Source organism: Triticum aestivum, chromosome 5B (assembly GCF_018294505.1).
Source record: "Triticum aestivum cultivar Chinese Spring chromosome 5B, IWGSC CS RefSeq v2.1, whole genome shotgun sequence".
Lineage (NCBI taxonomy): Eukaryota > Viridiplantae > Streptophyta > Magnoliopsida > Poales > Poaceae > Triticum > Triticum aestivum.
In genome coordinates, this window is record NC_057807.1 from 538,282,971 (window position 1) to 538,306,238 (window position 23,268).

General features: G+C 51.1%; 2 protein-coding genes and 2 long non-coding RNA genes across 5 annotated transcripts; 3 read left to right on the forward strand and 1 right to left on the reverse strand.

Annotated features, from left to right (window-relative positions):
- Window positions 1-280: 280 nt before the first annotated feature.
- LOC123113025 (uncharacterized) lies at window positions 281-6,644 on the forward strand. The gene is made up of 3 exons (XR_006455846.1): window positions 281-734; window positions 1,836-1,997; window positions 6,547-6,644. It is a non-coding gene; the product is annotated as an uncharacterized lncRNA (long non-coding RNA).
- Window positions 2,750-5,032, reverse strand: LOC123113024 (uncharacterized). Of its 2 annotated transcripts, XR_006455844.1 has the most exons (5): window positions 4,734-5,032; window positions 4,183-4,606; window positions 3,586-3,811; window positions 3,161-3,221; window positions 2,750-3,079 (listed from the first exon to the last, which is right to left on the reverse strand). It is a non-coding gene; the product is annotated as an uncharacterized lncRNA (long non-coding RNA). The 2 variants fall into 2 exon arrangements; XR_006455845.1 differs by lacking the exon at window positions 4,183-4,606 and having other exon boundaries at window positions 4,734-5,028.
- A 6,490-nt stretch (window positions 6,645-13,134) lies between the features above and the next one.
- Window positions 13,135-15,848, forward strand: LOC123113026 (pentatricopeptide repeat-containing protein At5g16640, mitochondrial). The gene is made up of 2 exons (XM_044534128.1): window positions 13,135-15,501; window positions 15,657-15,848. Exons 1-2 carry the CDS (start codon window positions 13,358-13,360, stop codon window positions 15,661-15,663), a joined length of 2,151 nt encoding a protein of 716 aa, XP_044390063.1. The 5' UTR covers window positions 13,135-13,357; the 3' UTR covers window positions 15,664-15,848.
- LOC123113027 (protein DETOXIFICATION 41) lies at window positions 15,566-18,261 on the forward strand. The gene is made up of 8 exons (XM_044534129.1): window positions 15,566-16,156; window positions 16,246-16,790; window positions 16,875-16,961; window positions 17,088-17,144; window positions 17,235-17,473; window positions 17,555-17,673; window positions 17,786-17,872; window positions 17,977-18,261. The coding sequence occupies exons 1-8, from the start codon at window positions 15,860-15,862 to the stop codon at window positions 18,055-18,057; spliced, it is 1,512 nt and encodes a 503-aa protein (XP_044390064.1). The 5' UTR covers window positions 15,566-15,859; the 3' UTR covers window positions 18,058-18,261.
- Window positions 18,262-23,268: the final 5,007 nt, after the last annotated feature.

Sequence of the window (23,268 nt, forward strand, 5' to 3'; positions counted from 1 at the left end):
GATGATGCTAATTGGCAGTCACGTACTGTACATAGGAGAGCAAAGAAAGGCAAGCCTCGCAACAATCTTGCAAAGCATAGTCGTAGTAGACTGCAGCGAGGGGTGCAAAATGAACATCAGAATGCACAACATGTGGAAGAGATTTTTTTTCCTTTGTTTGACGACCACTTGTGTGTTTGCCGTGCGATGCACCGGACGGTTCGGATACGGCGCTGCTGCACAGTATGTTAAAAAAGTTTCTAGAAAAAGAAAAAGCAAACTCACGCAGACTCCTGTCACTGCCTCACTCTCTTCCTCTCTCATCTCGCCGAACGCTCTCTCGGCGCCGTCACCCGACGGTTCGATCCCTCCGCCGCCGTACGACCTCTCGCGCCACTGCTAGGCACCGAGCCCATGCGCCGCAGATCCGCGATCCTCGGCAGTCAGATTCGACTTGGATGGGCGGAAGAGCTCGCTATCTGGATCTAGGTGGCACTACCTTCCTTAGAGCTGATCGTGGGAGAAGCTGTCACGCATCTTGGGGCCTGCCGCCACCGCAGGTCAGCTGCTCCCGCCGGCCGCATGCCCCACTCCCCGGCCGCCGCGGTCCGCTGTGGCGCTGCTGACTCTCCTGCTCGTCGCGTGGTGGCCTCATCTCCCCGGTCGCCCTTCTCATTTGCATCCAGCCACAGCTCTGCCTCCTTCCTCATGCCGCTCGAGCTGTTCCAGTGAGGCTACAAAGCAGTCTACTATTGGTGAGTTTCCATATTCTGACATGGTGGATTCCTGATTACTGTTTGGTTGTCTATTTCTTCGCTTTTTGTGGTGTTCGTTCAGGTTGTATATAATCTGTGTTCTTCAATTCGGTTGATGTTGAATGGATCTGAATGAATGAATGGGGGAATTACCTGATGAAAATTCAGGCTACATGAGCATCTATGCATTTTTATTCAGAGTTCAGGCAGCATCTAGTAATTGATTCAGACAATTGGTCCACACTCAAAAGCTATCCTCGTGCTTGTTCAGACGTTCAAGCGGTCCAGTGTGTAGTACCAAATCAACTGAGTGATGCATGGTGAACTATTAATAAATGTTGTTCGACAAGAAAACTGAAAACAATATACTCCTACATGATATTTGATTTCCGTTGGTTTCATGAATTCTTGCTGATAGCTATAACTACTAATTTCTCTTAGGGTGATAATTATTAACTTTTGGATATACATGAACTAATGAATACAACCTCTAATATATTTGTACTGTTTGATTTGCTTCGTAATTTGTCTCTTAGAGAACAGAAAATAGCAGTAGTGAAGGCCCTAGAGCAACCACCCGTAAAAAAAATTAAAAAGAAGGGTAATTGGTACTAAAACAAAAATGTTCCATGTAATGTGAATCTGCAGCTTACGTAGCTTGAGAGTTTAGAACTTTAGAAGTAGAGTGGAGTTTGGAAGTTAACTGAAGTCGAGGGTGGGGTGGAGCTCTCTGAAACACACCCTAAGCCTAAAATGTAGTGATCTACTATATGATTACAATTGGCTCACTCCAGAGTTACACAGTGGTACGTAGATACCAGAGGCATCTCATACCTAGCTTTTCTAGTATATAAAAGCATATCAGTACCCTTTTCACATTAAAACTGGAGCACTGAGATCTTACGTTTATTTGAAACTGGCTATCAGGCTTCAGGGCCTCACATATTCTCACGGCGCTTTCTGAAGTGTAACTCTATAAGTTACTAAGTTGAAATCTGTTCTGTCAGCACTATTTTATCATGTATGATATTTTTTCTTTCTTTCCAAGAAATTGTCTCTTTCCTTGTTTTGGAACTGATATTTTATATGGTTGCTTGACAGTATGGAGCAGAGCTATGTACTGGTCTGATTTCTCCCGAGTATACTCTGCTTTCGGGTGTCTGATTTGATGACAAGAATATTGTGTTGACGGTCAACCTGGACTGTAAATTGGAACCGGAAGCAATAGCTCTCCAGGCACGCAATGCAGAGTATAACCCCAAGGTAAAATCATTATCCTAATGCATTCTTCAGGATGTTTGCCTTTTCTCTTATTGGGCTTGTGATGCTATAGTTCCAAAAAACATCCAAATTTTATCACTTTGCTAGCATCCTTTGTGAATCCTGCTGTGTAGACGGTGGATAGCCTGGTAAAAGAGTAGAGACTTTGTACATGGGTTCTTTTGTGTACCCTTCTGAATTTGTGCTCATTCGCTGGGAAAATAGAGAACAATAGCTTACTAAATAGTTTTGATCCAATGGTGAGTTGAGACTCTCTACCCGACCACCTTTTCGGCTTTAGCATGAGGTAAGGTTATTCAAACATGTAAACGGTCAACTAATAAGCTGAAGGGTTATACCACACAAAAGTTATTATACGTGGACGCTTTACGACAATCAAACAGTGAACTTAGGGAATCTACAACTAAAGCATGCTTGACATCCACCTTAACAAATTTTAGACATGTAAGCACAAAAAAAATCATACAAGACTACTGATTAGTCCTTGCATACTGGTATGTTGTACACTCTAGGGGACACCCTAAAGGGACATATTTCGAATGTAAGTTTTAGAAAATAAAAAGGAGGCAATTATTATTGGTTAACCCTACACCTACCTATGGAACGAATGTGCTGTATTATATGTCTCTGTACAAGCATGGTTAGTTCTCAAGTGCACATAAAAATTCTGACTTGGATGAAAACATGCAGCTAAGAAAAAGAAAAGGAACAAGTTATGACTTAGGAACAACAGATTGCAGAAAAGACCAATGCATTCTCAAATTATTTGCTCCTTCTGAGCTAAAAACTCCCTCCGGAGCAAATGGTCGAGCTGGCCGTAGGAAGGAACACACTAAAACATGTCAAGAAAAGTGCATTGGTAAAAACAAAACAAAAAGAAAATATAGAAACAACCAGGACGGGGTTAATGGTTTGGGAGCTGAGAGAGTTGATGGGAGGGACAACCGGAGAAGGAAACCTAGCAGAAATTCGCATCTGCTTTTCCAAGATGATGTGCTGCTCGGTGGATGATCATCATCATGCATCCAATGTAAAGGTCCTCGATCCTTATATGCATTCAATTTCTGCAAGTTCAAAAGGTAGTTCTATATAATCACTAAACAGAGGCACTAACGTGATACTGAATTTATAGAATAAGTGCAGACCCTTTGTTGAGTCCTCTGCAATCTCAATACTCTGGATCCAACTAAATGTTCTTGTCTTGCCCTGCAAATATATACATGATTCAGTCTATTTTCAGAAATTAGGATTTCTATTTTCTATGCGATCCACATAGAACATGAGGAATCACCTAAGCTTAGCTGCTGTATCAGACCCAGAACATTCACTAATGCAGTTAAATATCTGTACAAATATAAAGAACATGAACTTACAACTTCATGGTTCAGTATATGGACAAAAAGACCCATGTCTAGAGATCTAGAGAGAGAGGAACTAAAGGCAAACCATGAACCACGTCCAGCTCCTTGCTCTTGCTACGATTCGTGTTCGACCCACTCCTTGCGTGCACCAACGACCTCATCCATGAGACAAGGGGGGAAAGAGAGGGGGGAGGATGATAGAGACGAACCTGAACCGCCTCAACCTTCTTGCTCCTGCTGCTCCGACCAGCAAGTCTCCCTCCACGGCCGACCCCGCCCACATTCGCCACTGCACCAACTTCGCTGCTTTCCCCGTCAAGGCAGAGCTCCTGTGCACGTCTTGTTCGGAGGGGCTCTCCGAGGCCTCGAGGTCCTCATCAAGATCTCATCCTCCGAGTACTTCACCCCATACTTTTCGCCTACTGTTCTATACACCTGAATTAACATTCAGAACACAAGCCATATTAATCAAACCACCATATGCATACCCAATTAACAGAGGAAAGGGAGATTTTTATTAGTAATTCGTTATGCATGGAGAAACAAATCCACACAACCCAGAAATGAACAGCAGAAACAAATCTGCCCAGGTTCTCACAACCCGAATCTACGAACATACATGAACAGAACGGGCTACGGGAGCACGGATCAGGTCGATCCACACGCCACGCATTGTCTCAGCGTGTGCACCGCATAGAAAACATGCAAGCCTCCGTCAACCATGGGAACGGCCAGCAGAATCGAGTGGAACAAACAGAGGAACATGAATTGGAGCTGTGGTATATGGGGGAAGGGCGTAGGCCGACCTGGGCCATGGACTCGGTGGGGGCGAGGATGGTGTCGGCGGCGTCGACGAGGATGGCCTTGTCCGTGATGTCGCCGTAGATGGCCCACCGGTAGTCGTAGTACTCCCACGCGCCCATCGGCTCCCACCTCGCGCCGCCCGCCCCGACGACCGCCTCCGGGGCCTCCGCCACGGCCGCCGGCACGCTGGAGCCGGGCCGCCGCCGCCACGGTGGCCGAGCGCAGGGGTGGGTGTGCTGCACAGGGGTCGGCAGGTGTGGCGGCGTGGCTGTTTGAGGGACCATCTCAAATAGTGTCAAATATGTATTTTCTTAGTCCTGCTGATCTTGGTTAATTTGTAATAGCTAGACCATCATGTTTGAGGGACCATCCCAAGGGTTTGACTCCGAAGAGCGTTGCAACATGCCATGTAGCTTGGAAAACATACTAACAAGGGTTAAAATGCAAACAAAAACGTAGTGTCAGTTTACAAGAGCAAGTACTCGGAGTACTTGGTATAATCCAGTTAAAGTGTATTGAAACTAAGAAGAACATGCACATGACATCCACGCACCTGATCAATCTTCATGTCAAGCCAATAATCGGTAAACAAACACAAGGCCAACAGGGAAAATCTGAACCAATGCTCCTGCTCCTCGTCCTTCCCGACACAATATCTACTGCTGGTTCAAGAAGTTACTCCTTTAGAATGAGGACCTATTTTTTTTTAAACTGAGTTTTTTCACAAGCAGAAAAAGAAAAAATATATCATGTAAGATAAGAATAAAATCTACATCTTGGGAAATTAAGTATACATACAACAGAACTATGTTTCTGTGACAACAGTAGTAACTTTGTTGGGAGCTTGAATACAAATATTCATGTTGCTTGTTCCTCAAGCAAATAACAGAAAATGGTTAGAAAAGTTAGGATATGTTCTATTTTCATGTGACATTTAAAGGTATGATCATTAAAAATACACTGTTATGACCTAATCCTGTATGTATTAAAGAAAGAAAACAACCCTGCTTAGTCACCAATCCTAGAACCCTATGATGAAAAATTTGACAAATAACTACAGAAACCAACTATTGTTCATGGAATTTACACCTGACATCACTATTTGGTTTTAGAATTATTTCATGAGGGCAAAGGTAGAGAATCTATGAGAATCTTTTGAGCTACTCTCAACCTTGTAAAATAGACTAATCTAATATTCAGGACTGGATCAATTTCTCTACAGAAAAAGATTTAAAACCTCCCCAAATGTAGAATGCTAGGATCTCCCCCATCAACTGCTCCTAAGAGAAGATGCCATTGAGACTCAATACTAATTAAGTAGTTCATACAAATCTAATGCAAACCAAAAACAGATGCATTGCTGACATATACAAGCATGGGGATAATGAATGGCTGGACATAATCCATCCATCGATGACTCATCCCTTGGTCTAATTACCTTCTGACGTTGAAGGGCCTGATGATGCCGGGAGCGCCGGCTCCACGGAGGACGCAGCTACTGACGCACTTGGAGGTGCACCGAGCCGCCTCAGGCGACCCCAGGTGCTTGATCTGCTCCGCTTTTTAGTTGCCTTATGCTGCTTCGGGCTGGGATGGGCGTCCTCCTCTCACCGCCGGACCGACACGCCAGCGCACCAACGCCCGCGTCGTCAGTCCTCCATCCCCCTGGGGTCTTGCCGCTTGAGGAAGAGGGTGAGAGGGGCAGGCTTGGGAAGAGAGAGGGGCTCTACCAGATTCGCCGCCGCCGCCGCCACCGCCAACGATGTCTTCGACCGTCGTCGCCATCCTTCTCCTCCGCCGCCGAGAGTGAGAGAGAAGGTGAGGGCCGGGCGACGCCGGGATCGGGGGAGCAGATGGGGGGCCGGCGGCGCCGGGAGCCGGGGAGGAGGTCGGGGGCTGGCGGCACCGAGCGGCAGCGTAGGGATCTAGCGGTGGTGGTGAGGGGACGAAGGGCGGCGACGGCGAACGAGGGCACAGAGTTGGGCGACTGTTTCTCGCTCGAGGGCAAGAGACCTCGGTCGTACATGCGGGTGGTTGGTTTGTGATTTTTTTTCGCTGGTTAATTTTCACCGGTTTATTTTGCTGGTTTGTTTTCGTTCGTGACAGATGGGTGCGACGGGAGGTTAGGCGCGTGGGGGCGGGTGTGGGACTCGATCATGGGGTTTTTCTTGGCTTTTCGCGGGAGGTGGGAGGAAGTACCAAAGAAGTACCAAGAAAGACCGGGTGAGGTGGGACGAAAATAAAACCCGGAACGCGACCTACCAACTGAGACATTAGGAGTAGAGACTAGCTAGCTAGCTAGCTGCCATCTCTTTAATTATCATGCTTGATTAATTATTATCTGATCAAATTCCATTCTCGTAAAGGCCCTGAAGCAGGCGCAGGGGACTGATCTGTGTGCATTCTGCGTTTGCGAGAACATTTGCATGATGGCGTCCGAAAGGAGCAGATCTCAAAGACAGGAATGGGTACGCTTGTCAGAACACTATTTACAATTTTTACACCATTATCGATATCTAGTCACACAACTAATACACATGCATATTGATCTCCTTCTTAACAGTACAGAGAGGTGCGGGAGAAGCTCCTAGAAACGGAGCGCGTAGAAGCACTTCAAGAGAAAATAGCGGGATTTTTGCTCGACCAGGTCATAAATCCGAAGGGAGAATACTATTACCCGCTACCGCCCCCATAAAAACCACTTCCAATTGTCATCGTGCTCCGAAGGCACCAATTAGGCTAATGCCACTGGCTCCGAAGGCAACATGCATATATAGGAGAAATTGTATATAGCTAGCAATACATGTGTGTATGTGTGAATTAATTAATATGGTGGTTTGTGAGACATTGATGATATATATATGCATGATTGATTCTACTAGAAATTATATATATATATATATATATATATATATATATATATGCATAACGTGTACAATGTGTAGTATCGTAAAATACCAGCAAACGAAAAAAATTTAAAATGGAAACACAAAATTAAATGAAAAAGGAATCATAAAACTAAAAAACCCAAACCTTATAGTACCGGTTGGTATTACCAACCGGTACTAAAGGGCTCCAGCCCCCGGAGCTGGCTCGTGCCACGTGGTTGCCCTTTACCACCAGTTCGTGCAAAACCGGTACTAAAGGGGGGGCCTTTAGTGCCCACACTTTAGTGCCGGTTATGGAACCGGTACTAAAGGGCCTTACGAACCGGTGCTATTGCCCAATTCTGCACTAGTGATAGTGTACAAGGTAGGTTACAGTTGGACTCTGAGTAGTATTGTGTTTAGATAGAATATGGAGTCGTGTCCTAGTAGGACACTTGTATCCTAGGCCTCTCATATATAGCGGGGCTAGACACATGATGTAGCCTATGCCAACATAATAGCACCGGAACGCAGGAGAAGCCGGCGGCATGTGCCGGTGTCCAGGGCGACCGGGTGCGGTATTGTGACGGTGTCACGGGGAGGAGCGCCCGTAGTCAGGCCCCGGGGATGTAGTCATACCGGTGAACCTCGTTAACAAATCTCGGTGTCGTGCTCATGTGATTGTTTGGTCCTCGGATGATCGACGGTATGCCTTGAATTTATTCTAACAAGTGGTATCATGAGATAGGTTGTTCGGAGGCTGTGGATTGTTGATTTAGAAGGAAGTATCGAGTTGAGATGCAGCCGGCTATGGTGTGGTTCTCGGCGAGATGGAGAAAAGCAATCGGGGGAGGTTCCTGTAGCAGGATCAGGCGAGACGTGCGACGATCAGATTGATCGGGCGAGCGTACAGTGCAACACGTGCAAGCGGTGGCTCAGGAGGCGGATATTGGCAGCGGCGCGAACGCGTACATAAAGCGCTAGGGCAGGCGGCCCTGGCTGTGTTGTACCGCGCGAGGTGCGCGGCTTGAGCTGGCTCAGGGCATCTCCAGCCGTTCGGCCCCCCAGGGCGCCTAAATAGAGCGGCCTGGGGGCGTGCCGGCGCTAGTTCGGCCCCTGGGGGCGACCTAGCTCCCAGTCACGCCCCCACGCGCCGGCCCCAGGATGCGGGAAATTCAAACTTGGTCGTTCCCGCTCTCAAAAGACGCTGCAAATCCGGCGATCGGACGTAGTCTAGCGTTACAAAAAACAGAGGGCCGCCGTGCGCAACGATTCACTCGGCTTGGTCGGCTCCAGGCGTTGGCGGAGTCGGCGTGCGCGGGCTCATCGATGTCGGACCTGCTTCGTCGCAGGGCTGCGTCGGCGCGGCTTCGGCACTGCTGGGCGGCGATGTAGAGGCGCCGTCCGGGCTTGGCGCCCATGTGGTCGTGGGCGTCATCGGCGTTGCCGTCGGCAGCTCGTTCAGGATGAGTCCGCGCTGCACCAGGTACCACGCCTTGAGCTTCTCGTCGTTGCTCTGGAGCATGTCCGCCCCGCTCATCAGAAAAGCCATGTCGGTGTTCCTCTTCTTTGCGGCGACGTTCGTCCGGAGCAGGTCGAGCTTGATGGCGTTGTTCTTCATAAGCGACGACCACCGCGCCTCGGTCTTCTCTTTGCGTAGGACGGCCCGGGCCTGGGCGTCGGCAAGGCAATGCTCGCTGGACTCCTGCACTCGCGTGGTTGCTGCGTCAGCGCTTTCCCCTTCTTTGCCATCTTGTGGCCGTCCGGCCGTCCCTCTGACGCGCCCGGGGTTGTCGCGTCTGGCTTGTATGTCTCCTTGGCTTTGTCGACAGCACGCCGGACTTCCGCCCACTTCTCGCACTTGTCAATGCGCTTGTAGACGTGGAGGTGCTTGAAGTCGGCGTCTTGGTTGTCGCCCCGATACATGGCGAACATACGCAGCAGCTGCATGGAGAGACAAACAGTTGGCGGGCGGCGGGCGTAGGGGACGAAGATATGCGGGCGAATGGCGTGCGTACCTGATCCTCAATGCTGGCGCCGCTCTCCGGGCGAGCCGCGACCTCCTCGACGATTCCATGCCATTTGTCGCACGCCAACTGGATATGCCCCCAATGGTTCGCCATCGCCTTGGAGCCGCGCTGCATGTACACACCTTTGAAGTAGGGGTCGACGAGCTTTCGCTCGTCGAACTCGGCCTTGATGCGGTCCCAGTACGTGTCCAAGCTCTGGTTCGCGCCGGTGGTCGGGTCGAGGCAGACGACTTTCCATGCTTCGGCGAGGCATTCCTCCTCCTTGGACGTCTACTTGATGCGCGGTTTGCCTAACCTAGCCGCCCGCTTCTTCTTCTTCTGGCGCCCCTTCGTCGGAACAGGAGCCGGTTCCTCCTTCTCCTCCTCCTCCTCGTCCTCCTCCTCCTCGGGTTCCTGCGCGTCGTCGTCGTAGACGTAGCCGAGCTCGGCCTCCATGTCGCCGTTGAGGTCCACTACCTCGTCCTGGGTGGCGAACCCGGGAGACTCGGCGGCTGCTGTCGATCCTGTCGCGATGATGTCGTCCATGTCGGCTCCCAGTCGTCGGCGTCGCCGAGGTGCGAGAAGGGTAGCGGTCCGCGGTAGAGATGGGGCGTCGGTGTGGACGCGTAGGAGGCGGGCGGCGAGTAGTTGTATGGAGGGTACTGCACGCCGACGAAGGCGGGCGAGGGCGTGCGTGTAGCGGGGTGACCATGAGGGAAGGTCACGTTTTGGTTGAACCCGCCGTGCGCGTCGCCGTCGGCGTAGCCGGGCGACGATGAACCCCATGGAGATCCGGCGCCTTGCTGTCCCCAGGGCGCGTACTGGGCGTGGCTGACGATGGGTGGATTCATCCCCGCCTGGTCGACCGATGAGGAAGACGCCGCTGCGCGCGCCGCGTTGTCGCGGGCCTTCTTGGCTATGGCCCTGTTCCGCCTGTCGGCGGTGACCGCTTCGCGCCGCTGAACTTCCACCCTCCACTCGGCGTTCGACAGGCCCGGTGGCTTCGATGGCGGCGCCCTCGGCTTCCTCTGCTTCGGCTGGACCACGGCGCCAGTCGCGGTTGCCGCCGCGCGCGGCATGGCGTACTTTTTCGGTGGCATGGCGTGCTTCTTCGCGGCGAGCGGGAGGGGTTTGGCGGGAGAAAGGGATAGAATGGCGGGAGGAAGGCGAGCGAGCGGGAGAGATGCGAGGGAAAAGCGTCAAGAAACGACGGGAAAAGACCCTCGGGTCGCTTCCAGGGTGGGCCCACGCGCCTTTTTCGCTTGCGCCGGCTCCCCAAGCGCCCCCCAAGGCGCCGGGTTCGGCCTGGGTCCGCCGGCACCAGTTTTGGCCCGAGCCGGCGAAAAACGGATTTCTGGGGGCGCGATTGGGGCCTTTCTTTGACGCCAGCACGACAAAAATGCCTAGGGAGGGCCTGTTGGGGGCGCGGCTGGAGATGCCCTCAGCCAGCAGGCGTCCGCGTGCTCGGCTGGGCGTGGCGCTTGTCCAGACGCTAGGGCATCAAATTGAGCTGCAGCGACCCAAAGCTGGTGGCTCAAGCAGGCTGTACGAGTTCTCAGGGGCCGGATGTGTACGTGTGCTTGGCCTGGTGATGCGCACGTTGGACGAGATTTTGTTTTGGACAAAAAGGAGACCGAGTCTCCACTACTGACACGGAGATAAGCTGGCAAATCACATCTAGCGTGAGAAAATCCAATCAAGGATAAACATCCATTGGAAAGCAAGTCATGGCAAAGCAAAGCTAGCATTGGAGTTTTGTGTAAGGATGGCACAACAAGGATGTTTGAAGGCGTTGCGGGGAGTCATGTCAGTTAAGATGGAATTATGTGTGATGGATGGAAATTCGCGGAAGATGATTTGGGAGCCTGACGGATGAGTGTGTCGTACAGTCGAATGAGTTCGGCTGGGTCGGACTAGACAGTCTGACGGATCGACGTGAGTCGGTTGATACAGAAGACGGTGGTGAGATCGGCGACGACGCCATAGAAGCGTGATGCTGATGGTGACCGACTTCTGGGCGTGGAAACACGTGGCGCAGGCCCTGAGGGCTTGTGCGGCTTCGACAAAACTATGGCGCGGGATTGATTCAAGGTGGTGTATACACGGAGCTTGAAGTCGATGAGGCGCAGGGGTGGATTGATCATCTACCATGGAGTCATGTTGAAGATGGAGCTGGATTGAGGGGCTACGGTGTAAGTCGATGGGGCTGAAGCCTATTCAGCAGGCGGGAAAAAAGCGAGTGACATGCAGTTCGGGTTGGAGCCCAGTGGTCTAATGGAAGCGTGAAACTCATCATTGGTCGGTGATGATTGGTGGTACTCTGCAGTGGAGGTTGAGTGGTGTGGTTTCTTTACCCTTGAGACTCGACCAGTACAGCGGAGGCTCGACGTAGTAATAGCAGCGAGGCGTGTGGTATGCACGGGACATGGAGACGGGCCAGGGCTCTGGTGGTCATACATGTGGTGAGATAACCGCGAATTTGACTCAGGATGACTACAAGCAATGGTGAAATTTCTTTAAGTTTCAGACAGGCGGTCAAGAAAGGAGCGGTGATGTTGAGTTCAGGTAACTCTTATGTGTGACACCCAATATATGAGTTGTTCACTTTCACGCAGGTCATTGATCAGTGTATGATGGCGTTGGATGGATACTCTGAAAGTTGGGAGCACAAACTAGAGTAACAAGGAACTTAATTTTGCTCGAGTGTTGACTGTGGTCAAGAAAAGAAGGGACTACAAGTTGCAGGTGGAGTCACATGGAGTCTTTGGAGTAGCAGCGATACTCATAGGATAAGCTCAAGTCCAATGTACATGAAAGTTTGACGCATGGACAAATCCAGGATGATGGAGTATATTCGCCAAGGTGGAGTTTGTTGGACTTGTGTCGAATATAGTGTACAAGGTAGGTTACAGTTGGACTTTGAGTAGTATTGTGTTTAGATAGGATATGGAGTCGTGTCCTAGTAGGACACTTGTGTCCTAGGCCTCTCATATATATCGGGGCTAGACACACGATGTAGCCTATGCCAACATAATAGCACCGGAACGCAGGGGAAGCCGGCGGCATGTGCCGGTGTCCAGGGCGACCGGGTGCGGTATTGTGACGGTGTCACGGGGAGGAGCGTCCGTAGTCAGGCCCCGGGGATGTAGCTATACCGGTGAACCTCGTTAACAAATCTCGGTGTCGTGCTCGTGTGATTGCTTGGTCCTTGGATGATCAATGGTATGCCTTGAATTTATTATAACATATATTATGGATCGGTGTTCACACCACAGGTGCACCCTAGCTAGTACTCATGTCGTCACCAAGCATCCGTGTCTACCTCAGATCTAATTTTAGCCAAATTAAAGAATAAACTGCACAAGATATTTTGAGAAACTTTTAGAGAAATGAGCTGAAAGTAAAGAATCGTGTGTACCAAAAGCTTTATGCAGACGCTTCGATGCAGTTTTATACCCTCGAGGTTTTGATTTTACTAAATTTAGTGGTGAGCGTATAAAAATAACTTTCAAACACATTAGTCAATATCTAGCATAACTGGCTGAAATATGTTCCATCAATGAATTAAAAGTGTGTTCATTTTCTTTATTAAATACCAGGCATAGTGCATGGCACATAAACTACCTATACACTTTCAGTAGTTGTCCTTTCTACATCTGGCTCCCCAGCGTTTATCATAGGCATGATAATTGGTGCACCAGAGGTACATCCTTCCTGATCCTCTCGTGTTAGAAAAAGGCCATCCGAACTTCATATTCATCACCGCCCAACAGGAAAATCAAGAAAGACCACCAAATATGACGTCCTCGCGCCTTTTCCTATACTTGATGTAAACCATCTTATGCGACGAGCCAACTCCGCCACCATGGGCAGCAACTATTGACCATCCATAAATACAAACCACACTTCTCCTCAACCATAACTAAGAGGCAGCAAATACGAAGACTCTAAGTTTGCACACTATCAAGGCAGGCTCGCTTCATGAGCATTTGGAGGCTGTCAATATGACGATTTTGCTAGAGTTGCTTTTAGAAAACAGCGCAAAACGAGGGTGGAGCCCGATGAAAAGAGTTGAAGATGGAGAAGCCTGGTATTTCAAAAGCTTACAACTACTGGACATCGTAGCAGAAAGGCTATGTGGGCTGCCCTGACGCTGTGACCCCCACACCGCTTGCTCCGGCCCATCCATCGCCGGCCAGTGACCTGCCGCCCGCCGCCGCCGCCGCCGCCGGCACCCTCCGGCCATTGTCAATCGCCTTCCTAACCAATCGCATTTCCTCCCGCGCACGCGAGCAGGCGCCATGGCTGGGCATCTAAGCAAAAACACATTTCTCCTCCTCCAACCCCGCCGCCTGTGCACCACTGCCGCATCCTCCTCGGCCGCCGCGGGAGAGCTCGCCCCCGCGTCCGTCGTCAACGAGATACCCCACGACGATGACCTCCAGGAGGAGTCGCGCAGCCGCCAAGTGCGCGACACCTGCAAGCTGCTCGAGCTCCGGGGCTCGTGGACCCCGAAGCTGGAGGCGCAGCTCCGGCACCTGCTCCGGGTGCTCTCCCCGCCGCAGGTCCGCGCCGTGCTCCGCGCGCAGGCGCAGACGGACGCCCGCGCCGCGTTCGAGTTCTTCCGCTGGGCAGATCGCCAGTGGCGCTACCGTCACGCCCCGGAGGTGTTCGACGAAATGCTGAGCCTCCTCAGCCGCACCAGGCTCCACGACCCCGCCCGGCGTGTCATGCGCCTCATGATCCGCCGCCGCATGAGGCGCGGGACGCAGCAGTTCGCGCACCTCATGCTCTCGTACAGCCGCGCGGGGAAGCTCCGCTCCGCCATGCGCGTGCTCCAACTCATGCAGAAGGACGGGTGCGCACCTGACATATCTATATGCAATGTGACAGTGAATGTGCTTATTTTTGCCGGGCGCATTGACAAGGCGCTAGAGTTTGCCAAGCGGATGCGCCGTGTTGGGGTCGAGCCGGATGTAATCACATACAATTGCCTTATCAAGGGGTTATGTAGTGTGGGGAGGGTTGTTGAGGCGCTAGAGATGATCGGTGTAATGCTGCAAAATGGGTGCCCACCTGATAAGATTACCTATTATACAGCCATGGGCTTCTTGTGCAAGGAGAAGAGGGTGGCAGAGGTGCGGGGTTTGCTTGGGAGGATGAGGAATGATGCGGGTCTATTTCCAGATCAGGTCACATATAACATGCTTATCCATGTGCTTGCAAAGCATGGGCATGCAGATGAGGCGTTGGAGTTCTTGAGGGAGTCAGAGGGGAAAAGGTTCCGTGTTGATGAGGTTGGATATAGTGCAGTTGTGCACTCTTTCTGCTTGAATGGGAGGATGGCTGAGGCAAAAGAGATTGTAAGTGAGATGATCTCAAAAGAATGTCACCCTGACGTTGTGACATATAGCGCCGTTGTTGATGGGTTCTGCCGGATCGGGGAAATTGATCAAGCAAGAAAGATGATGAAGCATATGTATAAGAATGGCTGCAAGCCAAACATAGTCACGCATACTGCACTGTTAAATGGTCTCTGCAAAGCTGGGAAAACTTCAGAGGCTTGGGAATTGCTAAACAACAGTGGAGAGGAATGGTGGACTCCCAGTGATATCACATACAGTGTTGTAATGCATGGGTTTAGAAGAGAAGGGAAACTAAAGGAATCATGTGATGTCGTTGCCCAGATGTTGCAGAAGGGTTTCTTTCCCACTACTGTGGAGATTAACTTACTGATCCATGCGTTATGTAAGGAAGGAAAACCGGGGGAGGCCAAAGACTTCATGGAGCAGTGCCAAAGCAAAGGTTGTACCATTAATGTTATCAACTTTACTACTGTAATTCATGGATTTTCTCGGCAGGGGGATTTGGAATCAGCGCTGTCTTTGTTGGATGACTTGTATCTCAGCAACAGGCATCCAGATGTTGTAACTTATACTGTTGTTGTGAATGCTTTGGGAAAGAAAGGTCGGCTGAAAGAAGCGACAGAGCTTGTGAAGAAAATGCTTAATAGAGGAATTGTCCCTACACTTGTTACATACAGGACAGTGATACATAGATACTGTGAGAAAGGTACAGTGGAAGACTTACTCGATGTACTGGATAAGATGTTAGCAAGACAAGAGCTTAAGAGTGTATACAATCAGGTCATTGAGAAGCTATGTGCATTAGGTAAAATAAATGAAGCTTACAGTCTCCTCAGCAAGGTACTGAGAACTGCCTCACAGAGAGACGCTCAGACATGCCACATTCTGATGGAGAGTTTTCTTAATAGAGGTCTCGCAGTTCAGTCCTACAATGTGGCGTGCCAGATGTTTCAGAGAAATTTAATTCCTGATATTAAATTGTGTCGAGAAGTTGACAATCAGCTGACCTTAGAGAAACAACCAGCTGCTGGAAAGCTTATAGTTAAGTTTTTAGAAAGAGGTCTTCTGAAACAAGAAATGTAAGCTATTGCTGTCTTGACATTTTGATGTATCATGTATTTATTGGCAAGAATGTTTAAGATTTGATCTGATTGTTAGAAACAGATGCATTACATACTGGAAAGCTTACTCACTTTCTTCTACCTAAAACTGACAGATTTAGTTTTGTGTTCAGTTGGTAACGTTTCATGCTTCATGCTCATACCCCTGTACCTGTCACCAACCTATTCACAACCAGTCAATAGACTGGTAGGTATGGAACCTGAAGGTTAGTTAGCTGCAACTACTGAACAGTAACATGTTCATGCATATATCAGCATCACAAGGGCTTGGTCCATAATGAACTAGACTGAGTGAAACACTTAAGGGGAGGAGACAATGGAGGGAGATGGCGACGCTGCGACGGCGCCGTTGCTGGACTTCATCGATGACCAGTCAGCCGCCTCGGAGGAGCTGCTGCGGCGGGAGCCGGTGCCATTCGATGTGCTGTCGCGGCTGGCATTGTGGGAGGCCGGCAACCTGTGGCGCATCTCATGGGCATCCATCCTCATCACGCTCTTCAGCTTCACTCTCAGCCTTGTCACGCAGATGTTCGTTGGCCACCTTGGTGAGCTCGAGCTCGCCGGGGCCTCCATCACCAACATCGGCATCCAGGGCCTTGCCTACGGCATCATGGTAACTACCTGCGCTCGTTCTTGCACTATGTAGTATAGTCCTTTGTGCTGCTTAGAAATGACATCTTCTCACTTGTATGCGGAATGCAGCTTGGCATGTCGACTGCAGTGCAGACTGTGTGCGGCCAGGCCTACGGTGCGAGGAGGTACAGGGCGATGGGCGTTGTTTGCCAGAGAGCGCTCGTCCTCCAGTTTGTGACAGCCGTCGCCATAGCTTTCTTCTACTGGTACTCTGGCCCATTCCTGCGGCTCATTGGGCAGACTGAGGACGTGGCTGTGGCGGGGCAGCTGTATGCTCGTGGGCTGGTGCCGCAGCTGCTTGCGTTTGCACTCTTCTGCCCGATGCAGAGGTTCCTGCAGGCTCAGAACATCGTCAACCCCGTGGCGTACATGGTGCTTGCTGTGCTCGTCTTCCACATCTTCATCTCGTGGCTCGCTGTATTCGTGCTCAGCTTTGGCCTTCTCGGCGCGGCTTTGACTCTGAGCTTCTCTTGGTGGGTGCTCGTGGCGTTGACATGGGCGTACATCATCTGGAGCCCAGCTTGTAAGGAGACGTGGACTGGGCTGTCCATGCTCGCTTTCAGAGGCCTCTTGGGATACGCCAAGCTTGCCTTCGCGTCGGCTGTTATGCTAGCGTGAGTGAATTTATCAGCCATTTCTAGTTAACTGTTTGGTAGTTCTTGCTTGTTTATGTCAGGCGTCGTTGTGTTCTTGCTCAGGTTGGAGGTCTGGTACGTGCAAGGATTTGTGCTTCTGACTGGCTTCCTCCCCAACTCAGAGATAGCTCTTGATTCACTCTCTATCTGGTACGCCGCTCCATGATTCAGCCCATGTTATAGTTACAGACTGGTTGGAAGTTTTAATGTCTGATCGTATCTTCATATTCACACATAAGATATAACATGCATCGCTATCTCTTTGACTTGTTTCAGCATCAACTACTGGAACTGGGACTTCCAAATCATGCTTGGTTTGAGCTATGCGGCCAGGTCAGTGCAAATGAACGAGACCTACCACTACCAGGATGTATACCAATTTTGCCCGTGCTGATCAAACATTTGCATCAACGTATTGTGCAGCATTCGCGTCGGCAACGAGCTTGGCGCTGGCCATCCAAAGGTCGCGAGGTTGTCGGTCATGGTGGTCGTCACGGCGAGCATCGCCTTCAGCATTCTCGCCACGATCGTAGTCATGGCCCTCAGGTACCCGCTGAGCACCCTCTACACAAGTAGCACGACGGTGATCGAGGCCGTCATCGCTCTGATGCCATTGCTGGCCATCAGCATCTTCTTGAATGGGATTCAGCCAATCCTCTCAGGTACACCTGACATTCCGTCAGAGATCATACATTACCTAGTTTGCATTGACCAAAGGAACTAAACTCCTGGAATCTCTGCAGGAGTCGCGGTCGGGAGCGGGTGGCAGGTCATAGTTGCCTATGTCAACGTCGGGGCTTACTACATCATTGGGCTGCCGATTGGATGCATCCTAGGGTTCAAAACAAGCCTGGGAGCAGCTGTAAGCTAATTAGCTTCCCGCGCTAATTTCATCTTCAGTGAGTTAACCTCTACCTTGCAACATATTTTTCCAGAGGTCTGATGATCAATTGCATCTGTTTGTGGTAATTCAGGGGATCTGGTGGGGCTTGATCATAGGGGTCGCGGTCCAGACGGTGGCTCTGATCGTCATCACGGCCAGGACCAACTGGGACAGCGAGGTGGGCTCGCCCTCCTCCAATTCCATGCATGATTATTTCAGCTGAATCTTCTGTTTCTCGCTGTGCTCATGGCAATGACACGGCTATGTCATGTATGTGCTTAGGTTGAGAAGGCGATCGAGCGACTGCGGCGCACCGCGGCAGACGAGGGCGGCGTGCTGGTGGTCGATGATGACGACGTCTGATGACCGGTCGGGGGCTCTGTTTGGCTGCCATTGTTTGCTGGGAGCACTCTCCGGTAGTAGCTAGGTGCGTAACTTTACCAAGTGGCTATAGTGCCTTTCGGTTTGTGCAATAAGTTGAAACTCAGATGATGGACTTGTAGTAGTTAAATGGTTAATTAGCCCTGGATGCTGGACTAGAAATGGTTTGATTTCTTGGAGCTCTTACACTTTGATGATGCCCCCAGATTATTGAGGTCGATGTGGACCCTGCTGGTCAGCCTGAGGTTGTGCCATGGGCCCCGCTTGTCAGCACCAGCATGTCGTGGGCTGGTGGTTTTTGTGTGTGTACGGAATCCGCTACATTTTGCTTGAATGTTCATAGGACATGTGTCTACAATCCCTAGAAATTTCAGATCCAAAATAAAAAAGACAAATCTGCATGAATAAATAGTGTTTGAAAAAGACAAAAGCACAAAACTACACTATTCGTACCTCAATCGTGTCTTCCGAATTTGATTTGGGACGCCGTCGTCATCTGATCTGGGCAACCGGACCTTGGGTATACCCTGGTGCTCGAAGAGGGACACTGACGAAAGGCCATGGCACCGCATCCAAGCAGGTCATGACATCCGCAAGTGTCACCTCTAGCAGCATCGGTAAGGCGAGAAGGGATTTCGCCCTTGCCTTTGACAACTCTTCAATTATCTATACATGTCAAACCTACAATCATGAGATTGATTTGTCATAGATCACTTTGACGTGTACAATTCGTTATGACTTGGATAGCAGGGTAATTCCAAAATAGGGTTTTCCCCCGTTTTATGTTATAAAGCATGAACATCGATCACAAGGTAACCGTCTGGGCGAACGGCACAACAAGCCCAAAGAAAAAAGAAGAAGACAAAAATGCCAACAACGGCATCTCGACAAGCATGAATGGTCCGCCACCACTGCGTCCTCCATCTACGTCCCAGATAGCAGGGTAATTGAATAAGGGCTATCTAAGAGCATCTCCAGCCGTTGCCCCCCCCCCCCCCCCAGCCCCAGGAGGGGCTAAAAATCGCCCCTTGGGGGCGCACCGGCGTTAAACCGCGAGTTGGGGGTGTGATGCCCCCCAGTCGCGGCGCCCACGTTTTTTTGAAAAACTTAAATACGGCACAAACACGACACAAATTCAACGCAAACTTTGGCGAGTTTGTTCAAATTTAAACATATTTTACAAAAAAGAAAAAAACTACTAGGGGCTGCTCCTCGCCATCTCCATCGCCGCTCGTCGCCGTCTCCCTCGCCGCTCCTCGCCGCCCTTGCGGTTCTACATGCCAAGGAGGATGTAGAACAGCGTGTAGTCGCCGCCGCCGCCGTCGTCGTCATCGTCGCCGTGTCCGCCGCCACCGTCCCTGCTGCATCCCTCCCCCGGTTGGCGCGGCGGGTTGGACGGTCCAGGGGCGTCCTCCTCGTCATCGTCGCTGTCCAGGATCACGACGCCGTGCTCGTCCTCGCGCCCATGTTTGCGGGCTTCTAGCTCCTCCAGGGCCCGGCGCTGCTGGGCCATCTCGTCGCGAAGGTAGTCGTCCCGCGCCCACTGTAGGGCGTCCTCGTTGGAGAAGCCGCGCCGGGCTATCTCCTCGTACTTCGGCGGGAGGACGGGCTCTGGCTTGGGATCGACGAGAACGAAGCGGCCGGAGGGGGGGTGGAGTCGCCGATGCAGACGCCGGAGCTGCGGGTGCGCGCGCTAACAGGCGTGTCCTGGGGCTCCGGCTTGACGGGACGGAGGCAGGGAGAGCCGGACGAACGGCCGAACGAGGAGGAGGACGCCCCGGGACGCTCCATGCGCCTCGACGTCCACGAGCTCCCACGCCGGTGAGAGAAGGCGGGGGGGGGGGGGGTACTCGAGGCGCGGCGTGTTGCCGCCCTCGATGTACTCGAGGACGGCCTCCAACGTGCGGCCGGGCACGCCCCACCACCGGCGCCGACCCTCGGAGTTGAGCCTGCCGGAGGGCTCGACGCCGTTCGTCGCCTCGAGCTGTTCGGCGTGGCGGCGGCGGAAGTAGGGCTCCCAGAGTGGGCTGTCGGGGGTGTACTGCGGGCCTTCCCTCGCCGCCCACGGCAGGGACGCGCAGATACGTGCGATCTCCGCATGCCGCGCCGCCCCGGTGGGCGGTGGTGGCACCGGCACGCCGCCGACGCTGATCCTCCACGCCCCCGGCACCCGCATGTCCGGCGGGACCGGGTACTCGGCCTCGAAAAGGAGGCGAGACTCGTCCTCGTGAAGATGGCGGCGGCCGAAGCCGTTCGCCGCCGCGCCGTCGCCTGGGAAGCGCTCGGCCAATCTTCTGAACTGGAGACGGCGAGAGGAGGAGAGGGAGGAAGGGGGGAGAAATGGGCGCGTCGGCGGTGGAGGCTCTGTGCGTGTCTCCGGCGCGCTGGGGTCGGCTTAGTATGCGTGGCCGCCGCGTTACGCGTGGCGGTCGAGGGGACGCGCGTCGCCCGGCCTTCACTGCGCCGCACGTGAGGCATCAATGGAGGCTGACCGGCGCGGCAGCGCGCGCAGCTTTGGCATTGATTCGCCGCGGGAAACGAGGCGATGAGGACGAAGAAGCGGCGAGAAGAGAGGTGAGTCGTTGGCAAGGGGGGCCCGCGGCTCTTCGCGCCAAAAACGATTCGCCCGGCGCCCCCGAGCGCCCCCAGCGCGCCGGGTTCGGGTTGGGTCCGCCGGCGCCAATTTCGTTCCGAGCCGGCGAAAACTGGGCCCTTGGGGGCGCGACTGGGCCGATTCTTTGGCGTCGGCGGCCGAAAAATCACCTGGGGGGCCTTGTTAGGGGCGCTGCTGGAGATGCTCTAATAGAACGGTCTCTAAAGCTACGGTGTGTACCAGTCTCAATTGTCTTCGCGGAAGAGAGTGTAATATGTGGTTGACGTGAGGTTAACGCAGTTTAGCTAGGACGGACCTGCATTTCAATGGTTCTCCGACTGGCAGCACCCTCATGCTTCATTGACATGCTAATGGCATATTGTGATAAAATTATTTCAATGGTTTGCCGAGTTCAATGTTGCTTCATCGAGTAGTTTTAGTAACCAACATATTATGATTTTTGTGTAGTGGAAGTAGACTCTACAACTGTAGCATTACAAGTTTATTAGTCTAACATAGTTTTTTTTTTTGAATGAGAAGAGAGAAAGAACAACTTTGTTAAGAATAACAGAGAACAATTTTAATGGATGCAAACTGAATATGTGATGTCATTTAGAGGAAATACATATAGTTAGGAGGTATTAATGAGTAATTATATGGAGAATGCAAATGGTTTCACTCCTACAAATAACGCTATCATGTTTATCGAAAAAGTGTTTATTTCCATTCTTAGCTAGCACATGACCCATCCCTCACCCCGCTGCATAGCTATAAAATCCCACCATAGACTACAAGCAAGCACACAAAAATATTAGTACACATCCCAAAACATCCGACGAAATGGTGTCCTCCTCTGGTTCCACCACGTCTACCCTCCCCGCCGACTCATCATCGTCTTCCAACAAGGAGGTGTAGGAGGGCACGTTCGAGTGTAGGTTTTGCTCACGCACTTTCACGAACGTGCGGAGGCAGGCTAGCCACCAGAAGGTGCACAACCACAAGCTGCGCATGATGGAGCACCATCCCATTGGTCCCTGCCAGGCATGACCTGGGCGCTGTCGTACGCCATCTACTTGAACAATGCTCGCCTGCATGCCCACTACTACCCTAGGGCCTGCTTCGTGCCACCTTCATTGCCATGCCAAACCAGCACATGCCTTGTTCCGGCTGAACCATCGTTTGCAGGGGTACCCCGGGACCGGAGATTGTGGCCAGCAACGGGTGCATAAAGTGAATCAGGAAGAGACTACTATTGAAGCTCTAGGATTAAGACTTGGATTGTTTTTGAGTCACCTAAATGTTCCGTTAAGCTACCTGAATTTTCTATAATTTTACTTCAGCTATGCCCTATCATATTTGTCTGCGATTCATAGATGAGATCGGTTCATGTACCCAGTGATCAAAGTGTAATTCAATCAAATGGTTACATCTGGATGGGTCTTCCTATAATGTGTATATTGTTACTTGGAAGGATGGTACATCTGTTTAAAATGAACACTAATGAGTTGGAAAAATTCACGGTATGGTAACTGATAGATGCTGTAGATTGGTTAGGCTAGGATTCCAGCAACAGTGGTGATAGGTATTACCTTCTCCTTGGTGTGATGAACTGCCGCCGGTGGCCATGGTGGGATGGTGACGGCGATGGCAGTGAGTGGTGGCGTCGGTGGGCTTCCCATCGCTTCAGTGCCTCCCTCTGGATCGGAATAGGGTTAGGAGTGGGGAACGGTGGCGGCGACGGACCTCGTACCTCATGCCCCTGGTCCCCACCTCCTCTTTATAGCACTGCGCGATAGGGGCCCACCAGCCTTGCTTGGGCTGGACGCCCCCGATCAGGGCATGGGTCAAGGGCCCAATGAGCCGTTGGGCCCATTGGTGGAGAGATCAACCTAACATTCTCCCCCTTGATCTCATCATTATACTTTTAACTTTATACTTTGAAATAACTCTTTTCAAAGTACTCGTTCCATCACAGATTTGCATGTAGAGCATGTCTCATCATCACGGTTCATTCCCGATAGAATCAACACCTACAACACACTCCTCTGTTTTGAAACAGATTCTTTAACCTTGGGCCCTTTTATTGTCCGGAAATCTTAGACTATACCATAAAACCCATGTCGACTGTGTGTTCTCCGAACACACTGGGCGGTAAGCCTTTAATAAGCAGATCTGCAAATACTTGTCTGTTGCTTTCAACATAATTCCGGACTTTCTCCTTAACAACGTATAACTTTGTGTCAATGTGTTTGGCACCACACTTGACTCGTTGTCATCGGAGCGAATTACTTAATGGTTATTGTTGTCGTCAACCATTATCAACTTCGGGTACATGTTTCTTTAACCTCATATCATGTTGTACATTATCTTTACATCATATTAATGATAATTGATTCATTCTTTAGAGTTTTTCCACACAAAAACTCCAAGTGTGAAAGTCAGCGACAATTGTGGATTTCGTTGTATATTTCACAAGTTATATTTCTGTATTCACAACCTTTTGAGAGCACTTGCTCCTTTTAGCATGAGGCCGATATTTTTGACTCCATTCCAGTGATCTATATCTGGACTGGACATTACCAAAACAACCCGGTTACGTG